We start from the raw sequence: 22304 nt of genomic DNA, 5'->3' as shown, positions 1-22304 counted from the left end.
CAACAGCTCGGAAAAGATAAGATAGCGATATTGGTGTGGGATGGCAATACGTTGCATGCAATGAAAATCCTGGTCTGTTGGTATAATAGGTTTCTATAGAAACAATATAGACTAAAGACCTAAACCCAGTTGTGCTTTCTATTCTTGGTGTATAAAAATACATTTATTCCCTTTGTTAATTCCAACGATACGTATCTGCGAAATACAGACGCCCTTAAAAATCTGATGTTTTGAAAACAAATATGAATATTTAATTCTGAATTATTTTTAGACGACAGCACTCGAAGCAAAAATATTTGGGAACGGTATGAAAGGCATAGTTCAACAAAAACAGATTTTTTTCTCTTTGTTTATTCACCATGTTATTCAAAACCTGTATGACCCTTTTGAGAAAAAATATATTTTGAGAAATGTCTCACACATTGTTTTGTGTCCAAACAATGGAAGTGAATGGGGGCCAGTGTTGTTTCTTTTATGTTCTGTAGAAGAAATGAAAAGTCAAACAGGTTTGGACTGACATGAGGGTGAATAAATGATGAAATAGATATCTGTTTTGGGCGAACAATTATTTTAACTCTGTAAATGAATTGTGAATTGAATGTAACTGCTCCAAACTCACTGCGTAACCTCAAGCTAACCTGAAAACTCAACATTTCAATTCATGGGCTTAATCTTTCAGGTCGATGCCGTCACAAGCCACTCTTTGCCTTTTTATCTAAATCCCTTTCCCTGATTTGAAATCAGAAATCCATTTGTTCAGAGGACTTCTAAAAGAGATTAAAAGCACATCAGCCCTAAACTTTAGATTTTAAACGAGAAACATCAGCTGTAAACTAAACATTTATTTCATGCTAATGAAATGTACACCAAATGAATAGTTGCTCGACAAAACAATATCTTCCCATGACGGTGTTTGCTTTTGAATACATAACAGATAATGACTCATAGTTCTTATTTAAATCAAACAGATATTATGGTAAAGTGCAGATATGAGATGTTCTGCTCAAACAGGTGTTCCAACCACAGGATCATCTGGCTCGACGTGTGAAACCATCATTTTAATTCAGCATAATTAGTAAAGACAGATTTACATCCAACGCAGAATAACATAAACTACAAAATTTTTTTAAAAAAATGCTACTTCTACCCCCACCCGACGTCTCCAACCGCAACTGCGCATTATTATTACAGTTGGGGTTGTGCAATCCAATTTGGATGAATCCCATTAAATGTGACATCCGCCTTCACAACACATTCACAAATACCGCAACGTGCATTCCAGCAATTTTTTGAGCACTTTTTTCTTTTCCGTTTTCAAGACATGTCGATTCACATGCATTCAAATCTCAAAATCTTGTCTAATCTCGTCCCTGGAACCATACAGTGTGTAATTAAAACCACATTCTAGACCGGCAACCGCATCCTTTGATACGAGCTGGTGTTAGCAAGGTGTTCCTGCTCGCAGAGGTAATCAGAGAGGATTAAGTCTCACAGTTTCACTCCCAGACAGCCGGAAAAGGAACCCTGATGGTAAAGATCCCAATCAAAGAAAGGTGCGAAACTTGTGACAAGTACAGATGCGTTGAGTGATAAGTAGGCATGGACTCTCAATCACTAGCCTCCCCGCAAAGATTTCACAATCAATCTATGCCGTCTCATTTGACCGGATTGCATTGTGCGTTGTGTGTGTTGCCGAGAGAAGAGGATAATAGTGTGATGGGTGGGTTGTATGGCTGTACAGCCATATTTAAAGTCGATATTAACTGTCTCATACAGCAGCGCCTTGTTCTGTTGGAAACCACTGGCCCACAATGCCAGGCAGAGGTCAAATATCTGTATCCGACAGCTCAGAAGCTCCTCTGGTTTCCCATGACTGCGTTGTAATAAACGGTATCAATTTGACAGGACTAATATTTTGTAGGGCTGTCAAATGATTAATTGCGATTAATTGCTTCCAGAATAAAAGTTTTTTTGCTACATATTATAAACTGTTTTTCTCTTTCATTTTCTTTCTTTATGAAGTTAAACAGGCTGAATATGAAAATCACATAATCTTTTTATCCATTGACAGTTTTCACATATTTATATATTAAATTAATTAATTGTAAGGGCTGTTCATATTATAATGATAGTGATAACTATTAAAAATAACGTTTAATAAATCATTCTTAAATAAAGAGAGCCGGTTCACATCATAACTAGAAAGATAAAGATACAGAGAACGATCACATTCAGAATGATTTTTTTCCCAGCTGATGAACGATAAACCCTACTGTCAGACAGTTTCTTGCAGGTAACTTTTGACTGGTGATTGCCATGCGGATTTTATGTCTGAATTAAAGAGTTTAGTGGTCGGGAAGCGGTGTGTTTACGACAGGTTATTATATACGCTTATGAGTCTAAGCAAGCTGGCAAAATAAATGCTTTACATCCTGGACACGAGTGTACCTTCATCCTTCAGAGAGAGCATCCAGCCTTTGCTGTCATATTTTAGAGGAAAGACGTTCGGGCATGAAAACGAAAGCATCAGCAGGAGGTCATCAACATTCATTTTAGTGACTTTGAATACTGCAGCGCACATGCTTAACATAAACATAACATCGTTGCTATCGTACACCGGTGTGGACTCAAATATAGTTATAGTTACAGTTACAGTTATTGTTATAATGTGAACAGCTCTTTAAACAGAAATTACAAGGTACTGGCATAACACTGAGCTCAAAACAACAGTTTAACATAACAGTTACTAAAAATGAGTCATAAAAATTAGAACCACAGAATTGCACAAGAACTATAAAAAGTTTGTCGAAAAAAATGCATACGCTGTGTAATATATGTCTGTGTACTGTGCATTTTTTTTGTGTTATAGACACAAAAACATAAAGGAAATATATATTTAGGAAATATTTACATATAATTATTTATATTTACCACTCATTTCAATTATATATAAACGTTTATTCATTTTTATATATTTTTAAATATATGCATGTATGTGAATGTGTTTATAAATACAAAATAAATATGCACAATACACAGACATATATCTTTAAATACAAACTTTTATTCTGGATTAATCGTGTGACAGCTCTAATATCTTGTCAATTGTCTTGGATACACCGGGTCACACGTGTTTGTTCAACACGTGCACGTGTTAAATTAACTATCGACAGATTTGAAATATGCCATCCTCAAAGGCATACATGCGAATCATAAGCAGTTTTTGACTAACGCTTTGGATAAATCATTCAGACAAGGTGTAGTGAGCAAGCGGCAGGGCTTTGAAAGGCTTTCTTAGTAGATTATGAAGTTGTTATACTTTGTCAAAACATTGAAGACTCACGCTTATGCAACCAAGTGACATCACTCACTGGCACGTTGTTTAAGTCGAAACACGAATTCAAAGGCCAAACTTCACTCAGATGATTCTATAAGCAATGACTGAAAAGAGATTGCTTATTAAGTTCTAATATGTTGTAAAAGATTACCGAAATGAAATACAGCTTTGACTGAAATATTGTTTAGGCCAGAGATGTAATCACGAGGAGGCGTTCCGCCGAGGATAACTCCATTTGCTCAAACCGTTGGTGACATTACCTCTAAATTGAGTGAGAGGAGAAAAAAGTTAATGTGCTTGTAAGAGATGGGCCACTTTGTGAATTTTACAGCCCACAGGTCAGATGGGAATACATTCATTCCATATTCAACTCAGAATTTATACCGGTTCCCTGTCGTTGCTATGCAGAGCACACGGGAATGTTTTCAAGGCGAACCATAAAGCATCTGCCCTTCGGTGGCGTAGAGGCAAACAATTCTGGATAGGTGTGTATGCTTCTGTGCGTGTGTGTACGACTGTCGTCTAACAACTAAGAATGAGTTTAAACAACCATATGTGTCTGGGATTACAGAGGACATCTCAAAAACTCAGAAAAAGTTTTTCCATACTTCTGTTAAGGTTCATTGAGCTTAAAGGGATAGTTCACTCAAAAATCAAAAGATCATTTACTCTCTCTCATGTCATTTCAAAACCTATGACTTTCCTTCTTCTATAGATATTTTGAAGAAAGTTGGTAACCGAACAGCGCCGGCACCGATTTACTTTTATTGTATGGACACCAATTCAAGTGAATGTGTGCCGGGTAAAAGCATTCTTCAAAATATCTTCTTCTTTGCTCCGTCAAAGAAAGTCATATAGGTTTGAAATGACAAGAGGGTGCGTAAATGATTTTCACTTTAATAAATGTCCTCGCAGCCTCCTACCATCTTTCACTTGTACGCGCCCTTTTTGACATCGCATCTGATGAATAATCCGAGAAATCTGAATTTCCCAACGGCAGCTCAGTTGTTCATGTGGACGTAACTCATAATATTTCAAACTCTGCTTCATTGCAATGCTGTCTCAACTTTCGACCTGATGTTAAAGCAGATAATAAACAAACAGGAAATGACTGCGCTCGTTACAGGCTAATGCTTATGACGGAGGCGGGGTCAGACGGGTGAGGAATAAAAAGCGGAATAACTGAATAGATAACCAAAATGACCTTGGTGGCAGTCAGCATCTTTACATTCGACAATTTGTTTTAGGGGAGCGGAAATAGCATTCCGACGTTGCCGCAAGAGCGATTCTTGAAAGCTTTTCTTAAATTATTTCAGCCACGACGGCATCAGCTGCTTTACATTATTCAAGGCTCACACAATGGCACTTCTGGCACGTATCCTGCTAAATTGAACCTGATTTAGTTAAGCTGGATGAGTTTGAAGCAGAGGATGGAGTGGCCTGCCAGACGGCAGGGAGGAGAGTCACTAACAAACATACTGCGGTGCAAAATAATGTTGACCTTCTGTCTGAAAACATAACCGCGCTTTTCGTCTCCGAGTCTTATATTTGGAGATGATGAACTGTATCTCTCGGTACGTTTTTTGAGGGAATGAGGTATTTTCTAAAGATTTTTTTCCCAGGGAAACCTAATATAACACATATTAATGGGATTTGGCTGGGACTATATAGTGCCAATACAATCTAACATTTATTGCTCCTGAGAAAAGGGGAAGAATCAAGAAACAGGCGGAGACGAAGGAGTGCATAGGTTTTGTTTCCCAGAGCCGGCCAATGAAGCTTAACAAAGCCATGTTTCAAAATGTATGAATGTATCTGTTGGAATTACACCACTCCAGTTGAATAAATATCTTCAGGGTTCCTCTTCCCCTGTGTCCATTGAATGAGCTCTTGTAAACACTCCATCTCTCTTTCTCGCGCACCCCTCTCTCTCTTTCTCTCCCTCAATAGATTTTGCTGAGACACAAACGGACTGATTGATCTATCACACACTGGTGGGGAAGTTCAGAAGGTATCTTGGTGTCTGTACAGCGGTGGAACGCAGAGATGGAATGCAAAAGATTTGAATAAGCATCAAGCGCAGTTCACTGAACTGTTTCGTTGTTTGTTTGCTTTATTTAAATAACGGCTCATTCCGTTGTTGAGTTATGAACTTTTCATATTTCTTTCGTTCCTCCAACAGAACAGCTATCAAGCAATTTTTTCCAAAATTGTTTATTTTCTCAGCTACGGATCACTGGACCAAATAAATATGCCCATCTGGTTTTGTTTGATTGTCGTCTTTGTTTTATGAAAGGTGCTTTCCTTCTGAGTTAAAGCTCCCTGTGCCCTTGCTGTAAAATAGCGCCTCGGGCGATAAGTATTTTACAAACCTTCTTACAGTTCTTTGTCAAATCCTGTAAGTTTGACATTTTCTAAGGTGTACTTTTGTGGCGTCTCATCCATGTGTGGATGGTTGTGTTTCACTTACTGTCAATGAATTGTTCAGCAAAAACAGAACCTTTTGTCAGCATTTGCTTCACCTTGTGTCTTTCGAAACCTAAACATTTGGGTATTTATGCAAGATGTAGACAAACTGGCCCGAAGCACTTCCTGTGTCAGTTATTTTTTAAGGAAAATTGCACCCAAAGATGAAAATTGAAAAGATAAAAAGATATTTTGAAAAATGTTGGTAAACGAACAGTGGCGGAACTCATTGACTTGCATTGGTTTTGTGTCTATACAATTAAAAGGTTATGGGTACCACTGTTCTTGGTCACTCTTAAAAAAACCCTGGTCCTATTCACTTTTATTGTACGATATAAACCATCCAATTAAACATCATCTGTTGTTGCACAGAAGATAAATGTTACACAGGTTTAGGTGAGGGTGTGCGACTGATGGGATAATTTTTGGGTGAACTGTCCCTTAACTTCAAACTTTCAGTAAGTCTATTAATTTTGTTTCAGTTTTAAAATAATTGCAATATCATTTTGCAGTCCCCTCAATAAGAGGAGCTCTTATAATTTTCATGCAGGAGAAGACTTGACTCAGGTTATAGATATCCAAGAGGCCCACTAACTGCTCGGCCCACCTTAGAAGCCCCTCATTCTCTTCTGACTCTCTACATCTAAAGACCCAATGCAATAAAACCCTGACATTCTTTAAAATGTTAAAGAGAGAGCATGGTCAATGGGAGCTCCAATGTTGCCTAAGCACTTTAGAAGAGATGCTTCTTATGTAAGGACTTATATCAGTCCTGCTTGTTTGGAAGAAAGTTTGAAAGGAAGCTTTGAGTCTTCGCTTTTTACTCACATTTATGATAGAGCGTGTGCATGTGCAGCGCAGTCACATTAAACTAACAAATGCAAACGATAAATTGGTCGCTTTCATTCAAGTGCTTTATCATGACCAACTTAAAGGCGCTTGTGCATAATGAGGCTGTAGGTCAAGAGCCACTTGCATTCAGTTGATCATCTCACCCATTTCACAGCTTGATTTTTCGAAGCTAGATATCGGTGGAATGAGATTAAAGACTATATCGCGTCTGCATTGGAAAAATGCCACTCGCTTGCCTTTTCAAAGTTCCATTATTTCGCTTTTTCGACTCACCACACCACAGAATCGATATATAATGAATTCTGTGTATTAATAATATGAGGCCAATGACGTGCAAAGAAATGCTGTTTGAACTGGGTTTGGAGCATTGTGGGCGCTGTGGTGAGAAAGCAAATGTTGTTTTTAGAGTTACATTTGTACGAACAGGTGGAACGTCTCCAAGCGTGCAGTGAGTTACGCACTCTAATGCACCGCAAGCTTTTAAAGGATAAATAATGGGACGAATAGTTGAAATGTTGCTCTTAATGAAATTATTTTCCTGTCTCGAAAGCTCAAAAACAAGAACCCCTCAAACCTTTCGGGGGTAAATTGGCGCGCAAATGGCGTTCGCTGCAGAACGATCAATAAAGGCTTCCATTTGCTGGCCTGTCTGAGGATGAGCTAAAGATTTTAATGTACTCTGGTCAATATGCAATAGGTCTCAGAAAAGCAGCACAGCCCTTCTGAAAGTATTTTGCTGAAGGCTACAGTGAGATTTGGGTTTATGCTTCTAAAAAATGCGACATCCTTAGAAAAAACTGATAAAGGGCTTTTGTCCGTTTGCCGAAAGGCCACAGGGGAGGAAGTGTCTGTTTTTTGCTGTGTCCTCTAACTAAATGCAATGCTATAGATGAAATCAATAGGACAACACAATGCTAATGAAGACTCTGGTGGAGAGAGAGGCAGAAGACAGTGGGGCTTGACTCTTTGGTCCCCAAACACCAGACTGTTAATCTAGTCACATTAAGTGGCTGAACTCTCTCTCTCTCCATCCATCCATCCATCCATCCATCCATCTATCTATCTATCTATCTATCTATCTATCTGTCTATGATATCTCACAGTGAAATGCTCAAACTCGATTTATTTCTCCCGTTGTTGCTGTTTAACGCACAATTGCATTACAGTCAGGAATACATTAAAGATTTAGTAGAAGATAAGGCTATCGCCACTTACCGCAGTACAGGATCAGCAGACCGCTCAACAGCAGCACAACCCAGAAAGTTGAGGACATCGTCCCCCATGCATCCCTCCGTGCACTCTTCTTCATAAAGGGCGAAGCCATCAAAGGCAGTCCCTTTAAAGTCTCAATTCTCCAGCCAAATTACCCTCCGATCGGACTCTTATAGCCAGCAGCTATTCATGCGGCGTCGCAAAGTTGAAGAAATGAAGGAGAAGCGCCGCCAACGTATCCGTGAGAATCTCGCGCTGGAGCGGGAGACAGGAAATGATCGCGATCAAAGACTGATCCCTCTATTCACGTTTGTTTGCATCACCAAATAATGCGTTCGAGGGTTTACAAGGAAAAATAAACCATTCGAGTCCTCACGAGATAGCCTACGTAAGGAAGTTGTGACGAAATAAGCTGCGAAGAGAGTTAGTTTTTTCTATTGTTGTGCTATTTTCGCTCATTATGGAGCCAAATTTGGACCTTTTGGTTGAAATATCTTTTCTGCCACTTAGAGTAGCGGCATGTTTTGCTCTTTGTCATTTAGTATTGACAACAATACATACCGGTAACTGTGGTAAGGAGGCGTCTGGATTCAGCACCTCAAACAGCGGACAGCGACATAACATTTGAACAGACATAAGAGAAAAAGAAAATCTGCAATTTTGCACTTATGAAAAATTCCTTTCATAACATCCCAAAGCGTTTGAATGGACGTGAATCATTTTTCAGAGCATATGATACTCAAGCCCCTCGATCATCAATGAGGCAGATAATTGTCACTTTCTCAGCGGATCTGTGATTCAGCCCCTGGCGCTGGGTTCCTCTTGGGGAAGTCTGGTTTTCCAGTGCCGTCTTTCACGTGAGAGATGAGGGTCTTTGATGGTTTTATTTATGACATGCAAAGTTTTGCCCCTTTGTAAGATCAATAGATCAAGTGTGGGTGGGTTCCCGGGGCACAGAGTTGACTCCGAGTCTGGTGCGTGTCTATAATTCATCGTCTTCGTGCTTGCGGTTACTGGCTTGCTCTGATGATTGTGTACAATGGCACACAGTCCTCGACCCACCTCTTTTTAAACTCCACAGTGTCTATCTCTGGCCTCTGGCCGCCCCCAAGGGAAATCACGAGTGCTTCAAAACTGCCTTGCTGTTGGGAAAGAATCCTGTCTAAAATAAGAAATATTTCTTTTTGTATAATTTTTCATTTTCTTTTTTCGACAGTGAGCTTTCTGAGACCCCAGAGACGGAAGATTGCTGACCTTCAACACCTCTCAGTCCGCTCTGTCTTGTTCACCTATCCGCTTTATGCTGTAAGCGCAATGGATATTTTCAACCCACAGGTGTGATCTAAAACATACTTGATTTTCAGAGGGATTTACTTTGTTTTAATGTAACTTATTTACGTAAGTGGTACTGTGGCGCGTTTGGAAGTTTACTGGGGCCCCCTAGTGGGCCCTGGTCCCCTGGAAAACCTCTGCAGGCTCAATGAAAGGAAAATGTTGGATTTGTTAAATCTACATAGATTAAATTATATGCATGTCGTAATCTTCAATGTGTGGAATGTATTCAATGTTTTTAAATATATGTGAAGATACTTCCCACAAATATACAGTATATGCTTCTTATGAAATCTTAGATTTGTGTGTATAAGTAAATGATAATATTAATGATGATGTCAAACAATATCAAATACAGTATATTAGTTATACGGTATTACAATCACATTCTTCTTTTGGTGTAGATGAGAAAGAGTTTGAGTCTGATGTGGGAGTCCTTAAAGGGAGAGTTCACCCAAAAATGAAAACTCTTTTTTCATTTACTCGCGTTTTTCCAAATCTGTATTAATTTATTTGTTCTAATGAAAGCAGATAAATATACTTGGAAAAATGCTTGTAACCAAACAGTTGGCTACCATTGACTATAGAAAGAAACAAGCATTTTGAGCATTCTTACAAATATCTTTCTATGTGTTCACGGAACAAAAAAGTCACTCAAGGGTGAACTGTCCCTTTAAGACATCGGTCTGTCCATATGACTGTCAATGCTTTGAAGTAGCATGTTCATTCTTGTTTAACAGCTCATTAAAGTTGTTCATCTCTGCTTTCTGACCGAACATTGCTTTTATTCACAACACGTCTCAAAATAGTTCATTCATGTGAATGAGTGTCATGCAGTTTTACTATGAAGTATATATAGTGTGTTTAGTCAAAAGGGGCAAGGAGATGACAGGGAAGAAGAACATTACTCAGACACTTAAGAGGTAGGAACCTTCAGATGGAACGTGTACGGCAAGAAGGATTGAGGATGCACAACACTGATTCGATGGGACCTGAGGGAACAGTCAAGGTCTTTGTCAATCTTCTCTTGAGATGGATTAGTGAGTGAGTGACTGACAGGAGGTATGTCTTCATACATTCTGGAGGAACGAATAAACATCTGTCTGAAGCGAAAGAGATCGTCGGCCGTGATTACATTACGTTATCATGTCATTAGTATTGTTGTGCAGTTTTTCTGTTATTAAAATGGGGACTTAATTGCACTTGCCCCCCTTTTTCCATTACTTACTCTGAATTAAACATAATTGTTCATTATCCTGAGACCGTTTTAAATTAAATATTGGATAGTGATAATATCCTTTCTGTATTTCCTGTTCATTATTACTTCATAAAGTAATTTGTTCAAGACCGTTTATATTACCTAAGTATATCAAAGGGAAGATAGCCTATAAACTTGTGCCCAGGGTTTACCGTCTGGGCCTTCATTAAGTTTAAGTGTCATCTATTTGTAATGCAAATTGTGCATTCGAAGAGAAACTTTGCCACTCGGACACATTTTCACATTAAATAAAGTCCTCGGAGGCAACGCTGGAGAAACTCTTAAAGGCCCATGTGCTTGCAATAGGCACTTGTGAATTTTTAAAGGGATAGTTCACCCAAAAATGAAAATTCTGTTATCATGTACTCATGTACTCAAACCTGTTTGACTTTCTTTCCACCGCAGAGAACAAAAGACTATTTTGAAGAAAGTTGGTAAGTGAAACAGTGCCCACCCCTTCACTTGTATGTGAATGTGTGCTGGTTTACAAAACCTTCTTTTGTGTTCTGCAGAAGAAAGAAAGTCATACAGGTTTGAAATGTCATTAGAATTTTTAGTCTTTGGTCTTTGAATCTAGACACAGCCATCATAGTTAAAAACTCTGGAGTATTGCTGTCCTCTTAAATAATACACCCAATGCCACTGTCAAAGGAATCAGCAAGACTCTGAAAATACAATGAATGTCAAGTCCCATTTATTTGTATTTAACTATAACCTTCGTTTCACGTCAGCTTTACAGAAAATCACACATTATTGTCAGAAATGTCTAAAAGCGTGTTTAAACAGATGCTGTTATGCTGCTCAGATGTGGAACGTCTTCCTCTTTCCTGCTTTTCTTCCGCATGGTGTCCTTGGTTCTTTTGTGGTCAGTTGTCATGGGAGTTTTGTCTTCTGATGGTGAAAGAGACCACACACAATCTGATGTTGTCATCTGTAATTGGTTGCCTGCCCGGAGGACCCTCCTAGCTGCCATTCCGCTTTATCTGTTCACTCTTATCAGTCCTTTTTCTCCTGAAGTGTCAGCGGGGCAGCAGATGTGTGTTCATACAATTGGAGGGCACTGCGGCAGTGATCAACCTTGGTCATTGTATAGGCAGGAATGCTATTTTCCACTGAAATGTCTGAGACGAACCTTTGCTCCTGGAAAAGTTCTTTCGTCAGTTGATCTCTCGAAGGAAAAGCAAAGACTGTGCTATAATCCAATTAGCAGGACCAGTGCACAGAGATTTGTAGCGGAACAGAAACATCTCGCTGCATAAAAATAAATAAACAAAATGTGTAAGCGTCAAGTATATCGACTCGGAAAATAAAGATAAGTTGATTTGTGTGGGATGGAGGAAGCGCAAAAGTCGGAGGTGTCAGTAAGACAGTGCACACCTCATAAATCAAAACCCGGCATCACCTGAAGGTAGCTGGGCCGAACTGCTGAAAAATTCTGTTTTATTTCCAGCGTTTGATATCGTACTGTATTTTTCTTGAGTCGTGTTTCTTTATTTGTTATACTGCCGTTTAAGGTCAAAGTCCTTATTGTAAACTGCTATCCTCTTGCATAAAAACAAGTGCAGGACTGATTGCATTTGATGGATTATAGTCATTTCAATAATGGAGGTAAATTTGGAGTCAACAAGTCAATCAACCGAACAGATTGTTTTTATCAAAAAAAATATGACTCTGGTTACTAAAGCCAAGAACTATAATTTTCTATTTGGTTGATTGAAGGTATTATAGGGAGGGAGGTATTGAGTCTAGGGAGCATTTGAATGGACAAAAACGGTCTATTGCAGGGGTGCCGACAGAAATTCTGGGCCCTATGGAAACCAAAATTTCTGGGCCCCCTACAAATAGGAAAATAAATAGGGGGTCTGTTCTTCTGGGCCCTAAATCACCTTGGGCCCTTAGAATCGTCCTAACCTTCCACCCCTTTACGGCGCCCATGAGTGCAAGATGTGTCATCAAAATTTGGAATGATACTTTTAAAATGCATACATCTGCTAAAAGGGATTTTTGTTCACTTTGTAGCCTGTTAACCGTCACCCGTTCCGTATACAGGACACCTAAGTTTGCGTCAACATTGTGCATGTAATTTCTAATCAAATCATGACAAACTATATATCAAAGGATAGGTCTAAGACTCTAGAATACAGATTTATTTGGTGTTTTTTTTATAATTTATGTAGGGAGAGTAATTGATTCTTTTTATAAAGAGTGTGCTTACATTTTTTGTTATCCTTTTGCGGGTATTTTCTTTATGTATTTTTGAATCAAAGAAAAACATAAAACAATTTACCTAACAACTTTACCTAACAACAAACCTTTAATTTTTTGTGTGTGTGTGATTTTATTTTTTAACAATAAGTTTTATCTTTCTTTTTTCAAAGGAGACCAACCGTAAATCTGTACTCCAAAGAATTCATGAATTACCGCCATTTTAGTTCCAACATGCGTTTTCATGTGTAGGCTCAAAAAGGACTCTGACTGTCACTTTTCCAATACTCATTTGATTGGGCCTTTGAGGGGATAGTTTACCCATTTTAAAATTTATTCATAATTTCCTCATCCTAGTATCATTCCAAACCTGCATGACTTTCTTTATTCTACTAAACATAACAGAAGAATGTTGGTAATCAAACAACATTGGCCCCCATTGACTGCCATTACATGGACCAAAACTGTGGAACACTTCTCAAAATATCTTCTGTTGTATTTTTGTATCATATACTTATTTACCTAATTACAATAACATAAATAAACGTCAGGATATAATTTTTGGGTGAACTATCCGTTTAACTTCATACTTGGCTTTTAACTTCATCGGGACACATTTACAAAACACTTTTCTAAATGAATGATGCCCCCTATTGTTGGCCATGAGCAATTTGACAAATGAGTATCAATATGATAGATTGCAATTAATAACTAGATCTGTTATCCAGAGATATGAGACAACATGCTAAGCATGTCGCAAAGACACTTAGCCCAGCCAAATGTATGGCAAGACAATAAAGGCAAAGAACAGGCTAAATGAAATGACGGCGAGCGAGAAAGGCAAGGCAAGAAATCGCCAGGGAAACAGAGGTGACGGGGATCTGTGAGAGAGAAAGGCTCTTTCTGCCTTGTTGCTCCCGAGATTCATTGCTCTCCTCATCAATCATGGTGGGCTGATGAAATTGTTCCTGCCCAGAGTAAGCCTCGTGGCTCTCATGTGCAGAGTTGGCATAAATCCTGATGGCAGGGAATAGAAGTGGATTATATTGTGCAAATTAATTGTTGCTTGAATTTGTCACTTTTGCTTCCTGCCCTGGGAGGCCTTGAAACACCATATCGTCTTATTCTCATCCCTGCTGAAGAAAACCATCCCATTACATGATGTTTGATGGATTTAATGGATATAATGGAAATTGAATTGGTTAACTGGAAACTGTAATGTTTCTGTGGGTCTCTACTGGGAATGTGTTAGGCTGTTTTAATAGATGGGAACCAGTGGAACACCTTCGAATCCTTTTGGAATGAGGCCCAAAACACACAACATAAATCATTTTGTAACGGTTTTAATAGCAAACACTTAATGGTTCATAAAGTTAAATGTGCATTGTTTTGTTGTATTGGATTAATAAGAATTTGGAAGTCACGAGTATCCCAAACAACAGGTCAAAACGGGCTGCCGATTGTATCTTCATAATGTGAGGAAGACAATCCATTCTAAACTCCCACCAGAAGGCAGACCACACCACGCATGCACACCTCTAAAGAGCAAACAAACAGGCGGTGCTCGATGCTGATCTGATCAGTCATTAATCTGTTCAGTGTATTTTAAGAGCACTCCCCTCGTTTTTGATCGGGCTGTGGCTATAGACAAGCTTTGGGAACATCTCTCTCATTAGTGTTTACACAATACTCGCCCAGTCAAGGTCAATAGTACCCTCACTTCTCGGCCACTGTTAGGAAGGCCGTGCCAACACTAATGAGTTGACCGCTGGTGACATGAACTTCCTAATTGCTGCCGTTCTATTTATTTCTATGCTCTGTGTTATTGCCACGTGTCTTAGAAATACCAGAAGAGTTTATTGCTTTTATTTTCATGCAATTAGAGCAACCTTTACAACTAGATCTTTAGACCTGTGAGTTTCAAAACATCTCATTATCACATATTACTCTTGTTTTGGGAAGCTTTATTAGATTGTTATATAAATGCATTAATGTGTTAAGTAAGCAATATATTTGCCCATTAGCAGTGATCAATTAAGAACTAAAGCAGCTACACAATGTAAAAAAATATGCTTTTAGGTTTTACAAATAAAATTAACTTTACTTTATAAGACAACATTTTAAATATTTTACATTTTTAAAAGAGTCGTTTACTTCAAAATTTGCCCCCATTGACTTCAATTGTAGGAATTGAAATGACTATGGAAAGTCAATTGGGGCAAATTTGGAAATGAACTTCACCTTTAAAAGTCTCTACATTACTTCAGCTTAGGCGTATCACAATATATTGGCAGTAAATTTGATATTTAAACCCATGATTATCAATACTGTGTTCATTCACAAGAATGTTATCGTAAACTATTCAGCAAACTATTTGAAACTTTGCCTTAAATGCATAGTTTACCAAAAAAAAATGAAAATTCTGTCATCATTTACTCATTCTCTAGTTGTTTCAAACCTAGATACATTTCTCTGCTTGGTTGAACACAAAGAAAGATATTTGGAAGAATGTTAGCAACTGACATTTCTGGGACGTCGTTCACTACTATTTCGAGTATGACAAAACACACAAAAAAATATGAATTCGAGTGCATCATTTATTTATTTCAAAAAGCTAGATAGAATCACAACCATGAATTGTTTTATTTGTATATGTTGCATCAACTCAACCACTTGACTCAATTTAAAACAGTGAATTGAAAAAACAGCTCACAAAAAGTATGTCATGCAAAACACCTCCAACGCCTTTATATTCTCATTCCAGAATTTCTATTAAAATCAGATAATATAATGGCAAATCAGCAAAAAAAGGCTTTCTCGAATATATTCAATAATATTTCACCGTGGTGTGAAACTGTACTGCAACCCTCACTGAAGCAGTGCAACACTGCCCTCTAGAGGAACTTGAGAAGAACGTCACTCACCACGTTCAGCGTGTAAACATAAAACATCACAATCTCATCAAATTGAATATATAATTTTTTATTTTTTAAAGAGAGCGGCCGGCTTAAAACTAAACAATGGATTGCGGTGCATCGCCTGTTTATTTGTACTTTATTTGAAACAAAAACTGTAAATATTTTAGGGATTATGCTAAATGCAAACCCCAACATTAACACATTTTAAATCTCAAATCCATTGTATGCAGTCTGTGGTCCTGTGTGTACCACATGTGCGTCAATATGCAGTTGTAAAAAACACACTTGTTGCATTTGTGAAACAGTTACAGCAGGGTTAGTCAAACTCCTCCCATCACCGCCCTCAGAAAAGCGACTCTTCACATCGGATAAATCTAATCTTGCCTTTTGGGTTCACGGGATGAATACAAAGTTGCGGGTTGACGTTTTAATTTCAAAGGAATGTGTTGTGAAAAGGATGCTCGTTGAATTACCATTGAACTGTGTTAGATTCGGAAATGATTAACTAAAACTCAAGGACTGAGAAGAACCGGGTAAGTAAAACACTTACTGATCAGGATCGTGAACATTTATAGCATCATCCTTGCTGAGGACTTTTTTTCTAAATGTATAAACGTCTCATCCTCTCAACCCAATCATGTAACATACAGTATATACAAAAGATCATTGTATTAAGATGCAGGTCAGCAGGAGTCCTCATGATCTGAGATGCGGTCGTCTTTATTGCATTATCTAGATATACTCATGTGTGTTATTAAGACTTCACAAGCTTCTCATTGGACAGTGAAATCCCTGATTCAACAAAGCACTTAGTGAGTTTACCAGAGCAGAAAGATCTTAAGTTCTTAAGGAATCATAAGAAGTGTGATGTCTTAGTTTGGGTGATTTATGATCCTTCTTGAAAATTATGCATGCAAATCCATAAACCAAAAAGCTGAATAGAGCAACAGTAGGTGTTTGCCATGAGGCTTGTTTTGTCACTCTTGTCTTGGCCTCTTAATAAGCAGATGGGGAGTACGCATGCATAATATTTTCATTCATAATTCCTTGCTGCGAATGTTAGACTGTGAAAAAGCTCACTTGCACTTCTACACGCCAGTTTTTGGAACCGATTCCGTGTGCCATCTGATATGACATCATTGCCGTGTCCATGCTGGGTGGATAAACACAAATTTAACTCACAGAGGCATCCTATAATTGTAGACATTGTTTGCCCTCTTCTGGCAACGTGGTTGCCATTGTGAGGCTGTTTTTGTTTGTTGATGTGGGAAGAAAACCTATTATTAGGGAGTTGGGATAAATCTGCAAGTTTACAGTTGGTATCCGGTGTCAGATGTGTGTGGGATGGAGCTGTGATGTTGTCAGGGGGGCAGCGTGTGAGCAAGACGTCTTGACTCAGAATTCTGGGAAGAGTCAAATCAGATGTGTCCTTGATGGTCAATGAGTTCTTCTTAACGCTTGCGCAAGTGATCTTTTCTTGATTGTGAAATACCTCAGATATACTTCTTTGCTCTTGACATGCTCTGCAGCGAGGTTTCACACCGCAGGCACGCACGCATAAGCACATGCGCCTAGTTCACCAGGAAGTCTCAACTCAGTCTGCACATCAAAAGGAAACGTGCCTGTTTATCTCATAGATGCTCTATGTGGCTTTTGCTATGACACGGGCACGGATACCAAATGAGTCACCACATATATAGGCCTAACCGAAGTAAACAACTCCCTTAGAAGTTCCGTGGGTTGTTTGACATCAAAACCTTTCTGGTTAACATCTGCTAGTAGCGTGACTTTTTCGCATCACATTTGTTCCAGATTTGAGCTGGCACCTGCCCGTTCACGCCCCAGCTGAACCATGGGGTCATTCCGAAGGCCCAGGCCCCGTTTCATGAGCTCGCCTGTGCTGTCAGACCTCGCCCACTTTCATGCCAGCTCGCCAGCGTTGCAGCTGTCCAATGCCAGCGTCTGGAACAGGTGGGTGGTTGTCTTTTCTCACGATGAGCATTGCTTGAGTAATTGCAGATTCGGTTACTATTTTTATAGATTATAGAATTTGTTGAGAACGCAAATAAAAGAATTTGAAGACTAACAGGTTGCTGAGTTTGTATCTTCCGGATGCAGTCGACAGTACATGTGACTCAAAAGTGAAATGGAACTGTTTTTATTTATGACTTTATGCCGTATTTAGTCTTCGAGGGGGAGAACCCAGTAGAAACATGTGGTTTAAGGCAGTGGGGAGGAAGCAGACAGCGGCTTTTGCCTTCACCACTTCCTTATGGAAACGAGACCTCCGATGCCCCTCGCTCAGGAAGAGTAGAGCAGGATGTTAGTCAAAATTTTACAAACGGGGAATGTTTGCTGGCAAGTTAAAGTTATTTTAAACAAATAGAAACTTTCTGTTAGAACGCTTACTATGATGAAATGAGTGTCAGGCAGTGTAACCTGCTTCTAGTTTTGTTTTCACAAAGTCCAACTCATTACAGCGATGATTTTCATACGATTTTCTTACCTTGCAAAGTGGTCGACGCGGTTAAATGAGAGCTTGTTTACACTTTTCCAGGTTGAATTTCTTTTTTTTAATTGTTTCGCAGTGTTCAGACGGCTGTTATTAAGGTGTTTCAAGGAGGAAGCCTGCACACCAATGAGCTTTACACCCTGAATGAGAGCATACGGTATGAAATCAATACTCGGAATAACAGACGTGGTCTCAGATCACTTTCACTCGCTGAAACAATCAAGTCGAAATTGTTTGAAAGTTGCAACCAGACTTAATATCATAAGAACATGGGGGTGATGACCATTGCACCCTAGCAATTGCACAGAAATGTGTTATAAACCACTTAGAACACCTTAGCAACCACATAGCAACACCCTAGCATCATTTTCGTAGACAAGCCCTGCTTGCATTTTTTTAATCTGGATGTCTTGTTTATCAAGTGTTACCGTGACTAATCGATAAATTGAACTTTCTCAATAGGTGGCTTTTAAGGACTGAACTTGGATCCTTTATCACAGAGTATTTTCAGGTAGAATCTATTCTCAGTCGAATGAACATAAGAAAGCAAATTACAGTTTAAGAGCGGTAAAGACTATGTGTTATTTGTTGTGTTCAGGATCAGCTCTTGAATAAAGGCCTGACTAATATTTTGGAAAAGATTCGACTTCAAGATGGTAAGTGCTGAACCACTTTTTTAAAGGGACAGTTCTCCCATAAAACGAAAATTGTTTTGTTGAATCGCCCTCGTGTCATTCCAAACTGGAAGCCGCCGTTGACTTCCATTGTCCGCACACAAAACCAATAAGTCATATCTCAAACTATCTTCTTTTGTGCTCCACATAACAAAACGTCTTATACAGGCTTCGAACCACGTGGGTGTATAAATTATGTACAAATCGAGAGTTTGTTTCCAAAATGAGATAACTCTGTTTTTGACATTTTTCAAAAATCATGTTTTTGGTTATGTTATCCTGTTTTAACGTGTTTAAAATGTTTTATTGTGTTAGTCAAACTGCATCTTTTTGAGTTATTATGACTTAAATCAAAACAAACCAACTGAAGTTTGATTGATATTAATTAAATGAACAATTTAAAAATGAGATTTTTGAAGAAAATTATTTTTTTTGAAAAAATAAACTCTTCAAATATTCATTTTTGGGTGAAATACCCTTTCAACACACATGAACCATCCGATTGGCTTATGTATGTTATAGTTTTAATAAGTACAGATGTGTTTGATTCAAGTCCTTCTCTGCATTCTTCTACCATTTCACATACCCAGATGAAACACTTCTCCACGCGCTGTGCGAAACGTGGGTGAGGTTTTTCACAGAGATCCTGCCAACTCTCCAAGCTATTTTCTACCCCGTGCAGGTATTAAAATGATCTCACCTACTATTCAAAGTAGTTGGTCAGTGTCAGGTTACTGTACCAACATTGTGATGACTGGTTGTTTTTGGCACTGTGTTTAGGGTCAGGAGTTGACTGTGAGGCAAATGGCTCTGCTGGGCTTCAGGAACATGGTTCTGTTGAAGCTTCCTGTGGAGAACATGCTTCATGACGCCACATACCCTCCTCCAATCACACAGATGCTTCTTATCCTGCAGGTGAGGGTTTTTTTTTGGAAAATATTACTAATGGTGGCGGTTGAGGTGATTCATCCCTCCCATGTAAAGCACTTTGAGTGCCATGAAAATCGCTATATAAATGTAATAAATTATTCTTCATTAATTAATGTCACACTACTTAAATGTGTACGTTTATAAGTTCCAGGTATTATTAAAATAGTACACCAGTATCCAACTGTTTGTACATTGATTGTACTTTCTTCATAAAAGAATGTTTAAAAATATCTTAAACTTGACTTAAGTATACTAAATAAAAGGGACTTTTAGTATGCTTATTATTTTGTAAAGGGCACCAAACGACAGGACAAAAACATAGAGTTTTCACAAATCTTTTCCCAACACTTGTCTTACATTTTAGAGCGAACTCCCACAGTTGCTTGTGCAAATACAGCCCTCGGACTGCTCGAACAAACCGAGCAATATTTTGGTAACACCACAGTGTTTACATTTCATGAGGGAAGATCATCGTCTTTGTACACTGAGCTTCGACCGACCATTTTTTAACTTCAAAAGTGTCAGCTGCTTTCACACACAGGTGAAAAAATAAAGCAGACATATGAGGTCAAGTACCGCGCTTTCATAGAACATTCCCGCTGTGGGAGCGTGAAATGTTGTATGGACACAAAAATAGTGTGGGAACACAAATGTGCTTTGTGGTGGCGTAATCAAAGAAGGATTTTTAAGTGGCACGGTGAAACCAAACACCCAGTCCAGACATGATTTTTTTTAATATGGGTGTTCCAAACAAAGGAAATTTGTAAGCTTTGTTTGTGATGCATAGTTAAGGTCGGAGACCACAGGGATACAGTGTCTTGCTTGCGGGCATAATGATGATGGAACACAATGATGCATCATCTTGATGCCGAATCACTCCCACTTTTCATCTGTCTTGGGATTTAACCCAGAAATTTAACCCCTTAGCTTCCAGCTTTCTTTAAAAATAAGCCTTCATTTCGAATCCTTGTTTTCTCTGGTCAGGGAATTCATGAACCTAACGGACCCACGCAAGAGTATTTCTTACTCGAGAAACTGGTGGATATGGTTATATCTCCCTACCTGGGGAACTACCTCTACTTGAGCCGAAGCGAATCTTCTTCAGGTGGTTGTTCATTCTTTTACCTTGTCAATTCTTTATTTTTTAACGCACGCTGTAGTTACCATTAAATCTACCCGTGTTCATATTTGCTTCCTCCGCAGAAGACCGTCGGAGCACATGAGATCGGTAAACACACTTGATCGTGGTCAACCTGAGATTATGGTAACACAATTTTCCCATGAATCCTTCCTGGCACCTCTAATCGAGAATGAAGGAGAAGCCTACTTGGAAAACACCAGAGGTATCAGACGCCACACCGTTGCCAATGTGCACTCGGACATCCATCTACTGTCTGGTAAAAATAGGATGTGTTCGGGGAACGGCGAGGTCAGCGGGGCGACCCGGATCATAAAGACAGTGAGGAAAAGGACTCAGAATTATTTTCATTGCGAACCGGCTTTTTTTCATTCTAGGCAAGGTGCTGCGGAAATTCCTAGAGGCCAAAGCACTGCTGAGATACAGTGTGGCCTAACCAGTTAGAAAGCGATGGAGGAGATTTATTTTCCTCGAAACGCCCACTGCAATCCTCTTATTTTATAATAACTGTGACAGGCTGGAACATGTTTGTTTAATAAAACACAGAGGCTACTTGGGGCTGCTCTCATAGGCTCAATGAAAATAGGTGCTGGATTCTGTTTGGCCTGTCAAAAAAAACTTGTCTTAGCATTTTCTCGTAAAGCCCACTGAAAGTCACACTTTTTTTCTGACGTGGAGGTGGTAACGTTGTGTGAAAATACGTCCTGGTGAGCTAACCAAGTTTACAGAGGTACAAGCAAGGTTTTAGAAACTATAATGATATAATGTAGCCTTTGGATACATTAGAATTTAATATAATTTTTTATTCTTGACCGATTATACGGTTTCATTTATTTGTAATTTTATTAGAAATATTTGAAAACAAAACTTGCAAATATTCTGTTTATATATATATAATATATTGTTGCAAATATATGTTTTATGACTTGCAATAGTGTTGTACCTTATTTTAAAATAATAACAAGAATTTGTGTGTTCGTGGAAAGAAATGTGTAAATATTTTTTGTAATAAAGTTGAAGAAAGGTCACAGAATGCGGTAGTCAAGTATGGGGTTTTGTTGTTGAATTACATCGCCTGAAAGAACTGTGATAGCCTATTGTGTTGTTTCCGAGTATGAACATTTCATTCCAGTACTATACAGTGAGCTGTTTTCTAGGGCAGATTAGCTTTTAATGAGATTTGTGTGTTGTAGTCAAATCCTGATTACCCGACAAGACCTTTGGTGGCAGTTTTTAGGCATGTGAGATCTGCTGAAAAGCTTTACACTGTATAAAACATTTGACCTCATGGTGAAGCCTAGACACCTTCGTAACAATGTTGGAAACATCAAACCAAGTCATTTTTCTTGAAGAAATGCTGGCATCCATGCTTTCATACATACATACAGATTTTTTTTAGGTAAGGTGTAATTCACCAAATACGTTCTGTGAATGTACGTTCTAGTATAAGTTGCCTATAAATCGCATTAT

General features: G+C 38.6%; 2 protein-coding genes across 2 annotated transcripts in view; one reads left to right on the top strand and one right to left on the bottom strand.

Moving 5' to 3' along the window:
• tafa5b (TAFA chemokine like family member 5b) overlaps positions 1-7979 on the bottom strand; it is a 33609-nt gene extending 25630 nt beyond the window's left edge. Inside the window, exon 1 of the mRNA XM_056740088.1 lies at positions 7871-7979. Within this exon, the coding sequence (XP_056596066.1) occupies positions 7871-7979 (109 nt within the window). The remainder of the gene's footprint in view (positions 1-7870) is intronic.
• A 7952-nt stretch (positions 7980-15931) lies between these two features.
• prr5l (proline rich 5 like) lies at positions 15932-20922 on the top strand. The gene is made up of 8 exons (XM_056740228.1): positions 15932-16113; positions 17393-17551; positions 18169-18249; positions 18555-18603; positions 18691-18748; positions 19357-19448; positions 19547-19681; positions 20681-20922. The coding sequence occupies exons 2-8, from the start codon at positions 17433-17435 to the stop codon at positions 20864-20866; spliced, it is 720 nt and encodes a 239-aa protein (XP_056596206.1). The 5' UTR covers positions 15932-16113; positions 17393-17432; the 3' UTR covers positions 20867-20922.
• The last annotated feature ends 1382 nt before the right edge of the window (positions 20923-22304 follow it).

Source organism: Triplophysa dalaica, chromosome 24 (genome assembly GCF_015846415.1).
Source record: "Triplophysa dalaica isolate WHDGS20190420 chromosome 24, ASM1584641v1, whole genome shotgun sequence".
NCBI lineage: Eukaryota > Metazoa > Chordata > Actinopteri > Cypriniformes > Nemacheilidae > Triplophysa > Triplophysa dalaica.
Note: the sequence above shows the minus strand (reverse complement) of the source record. Positions and strands in the feature narration are given on the sequence as shown.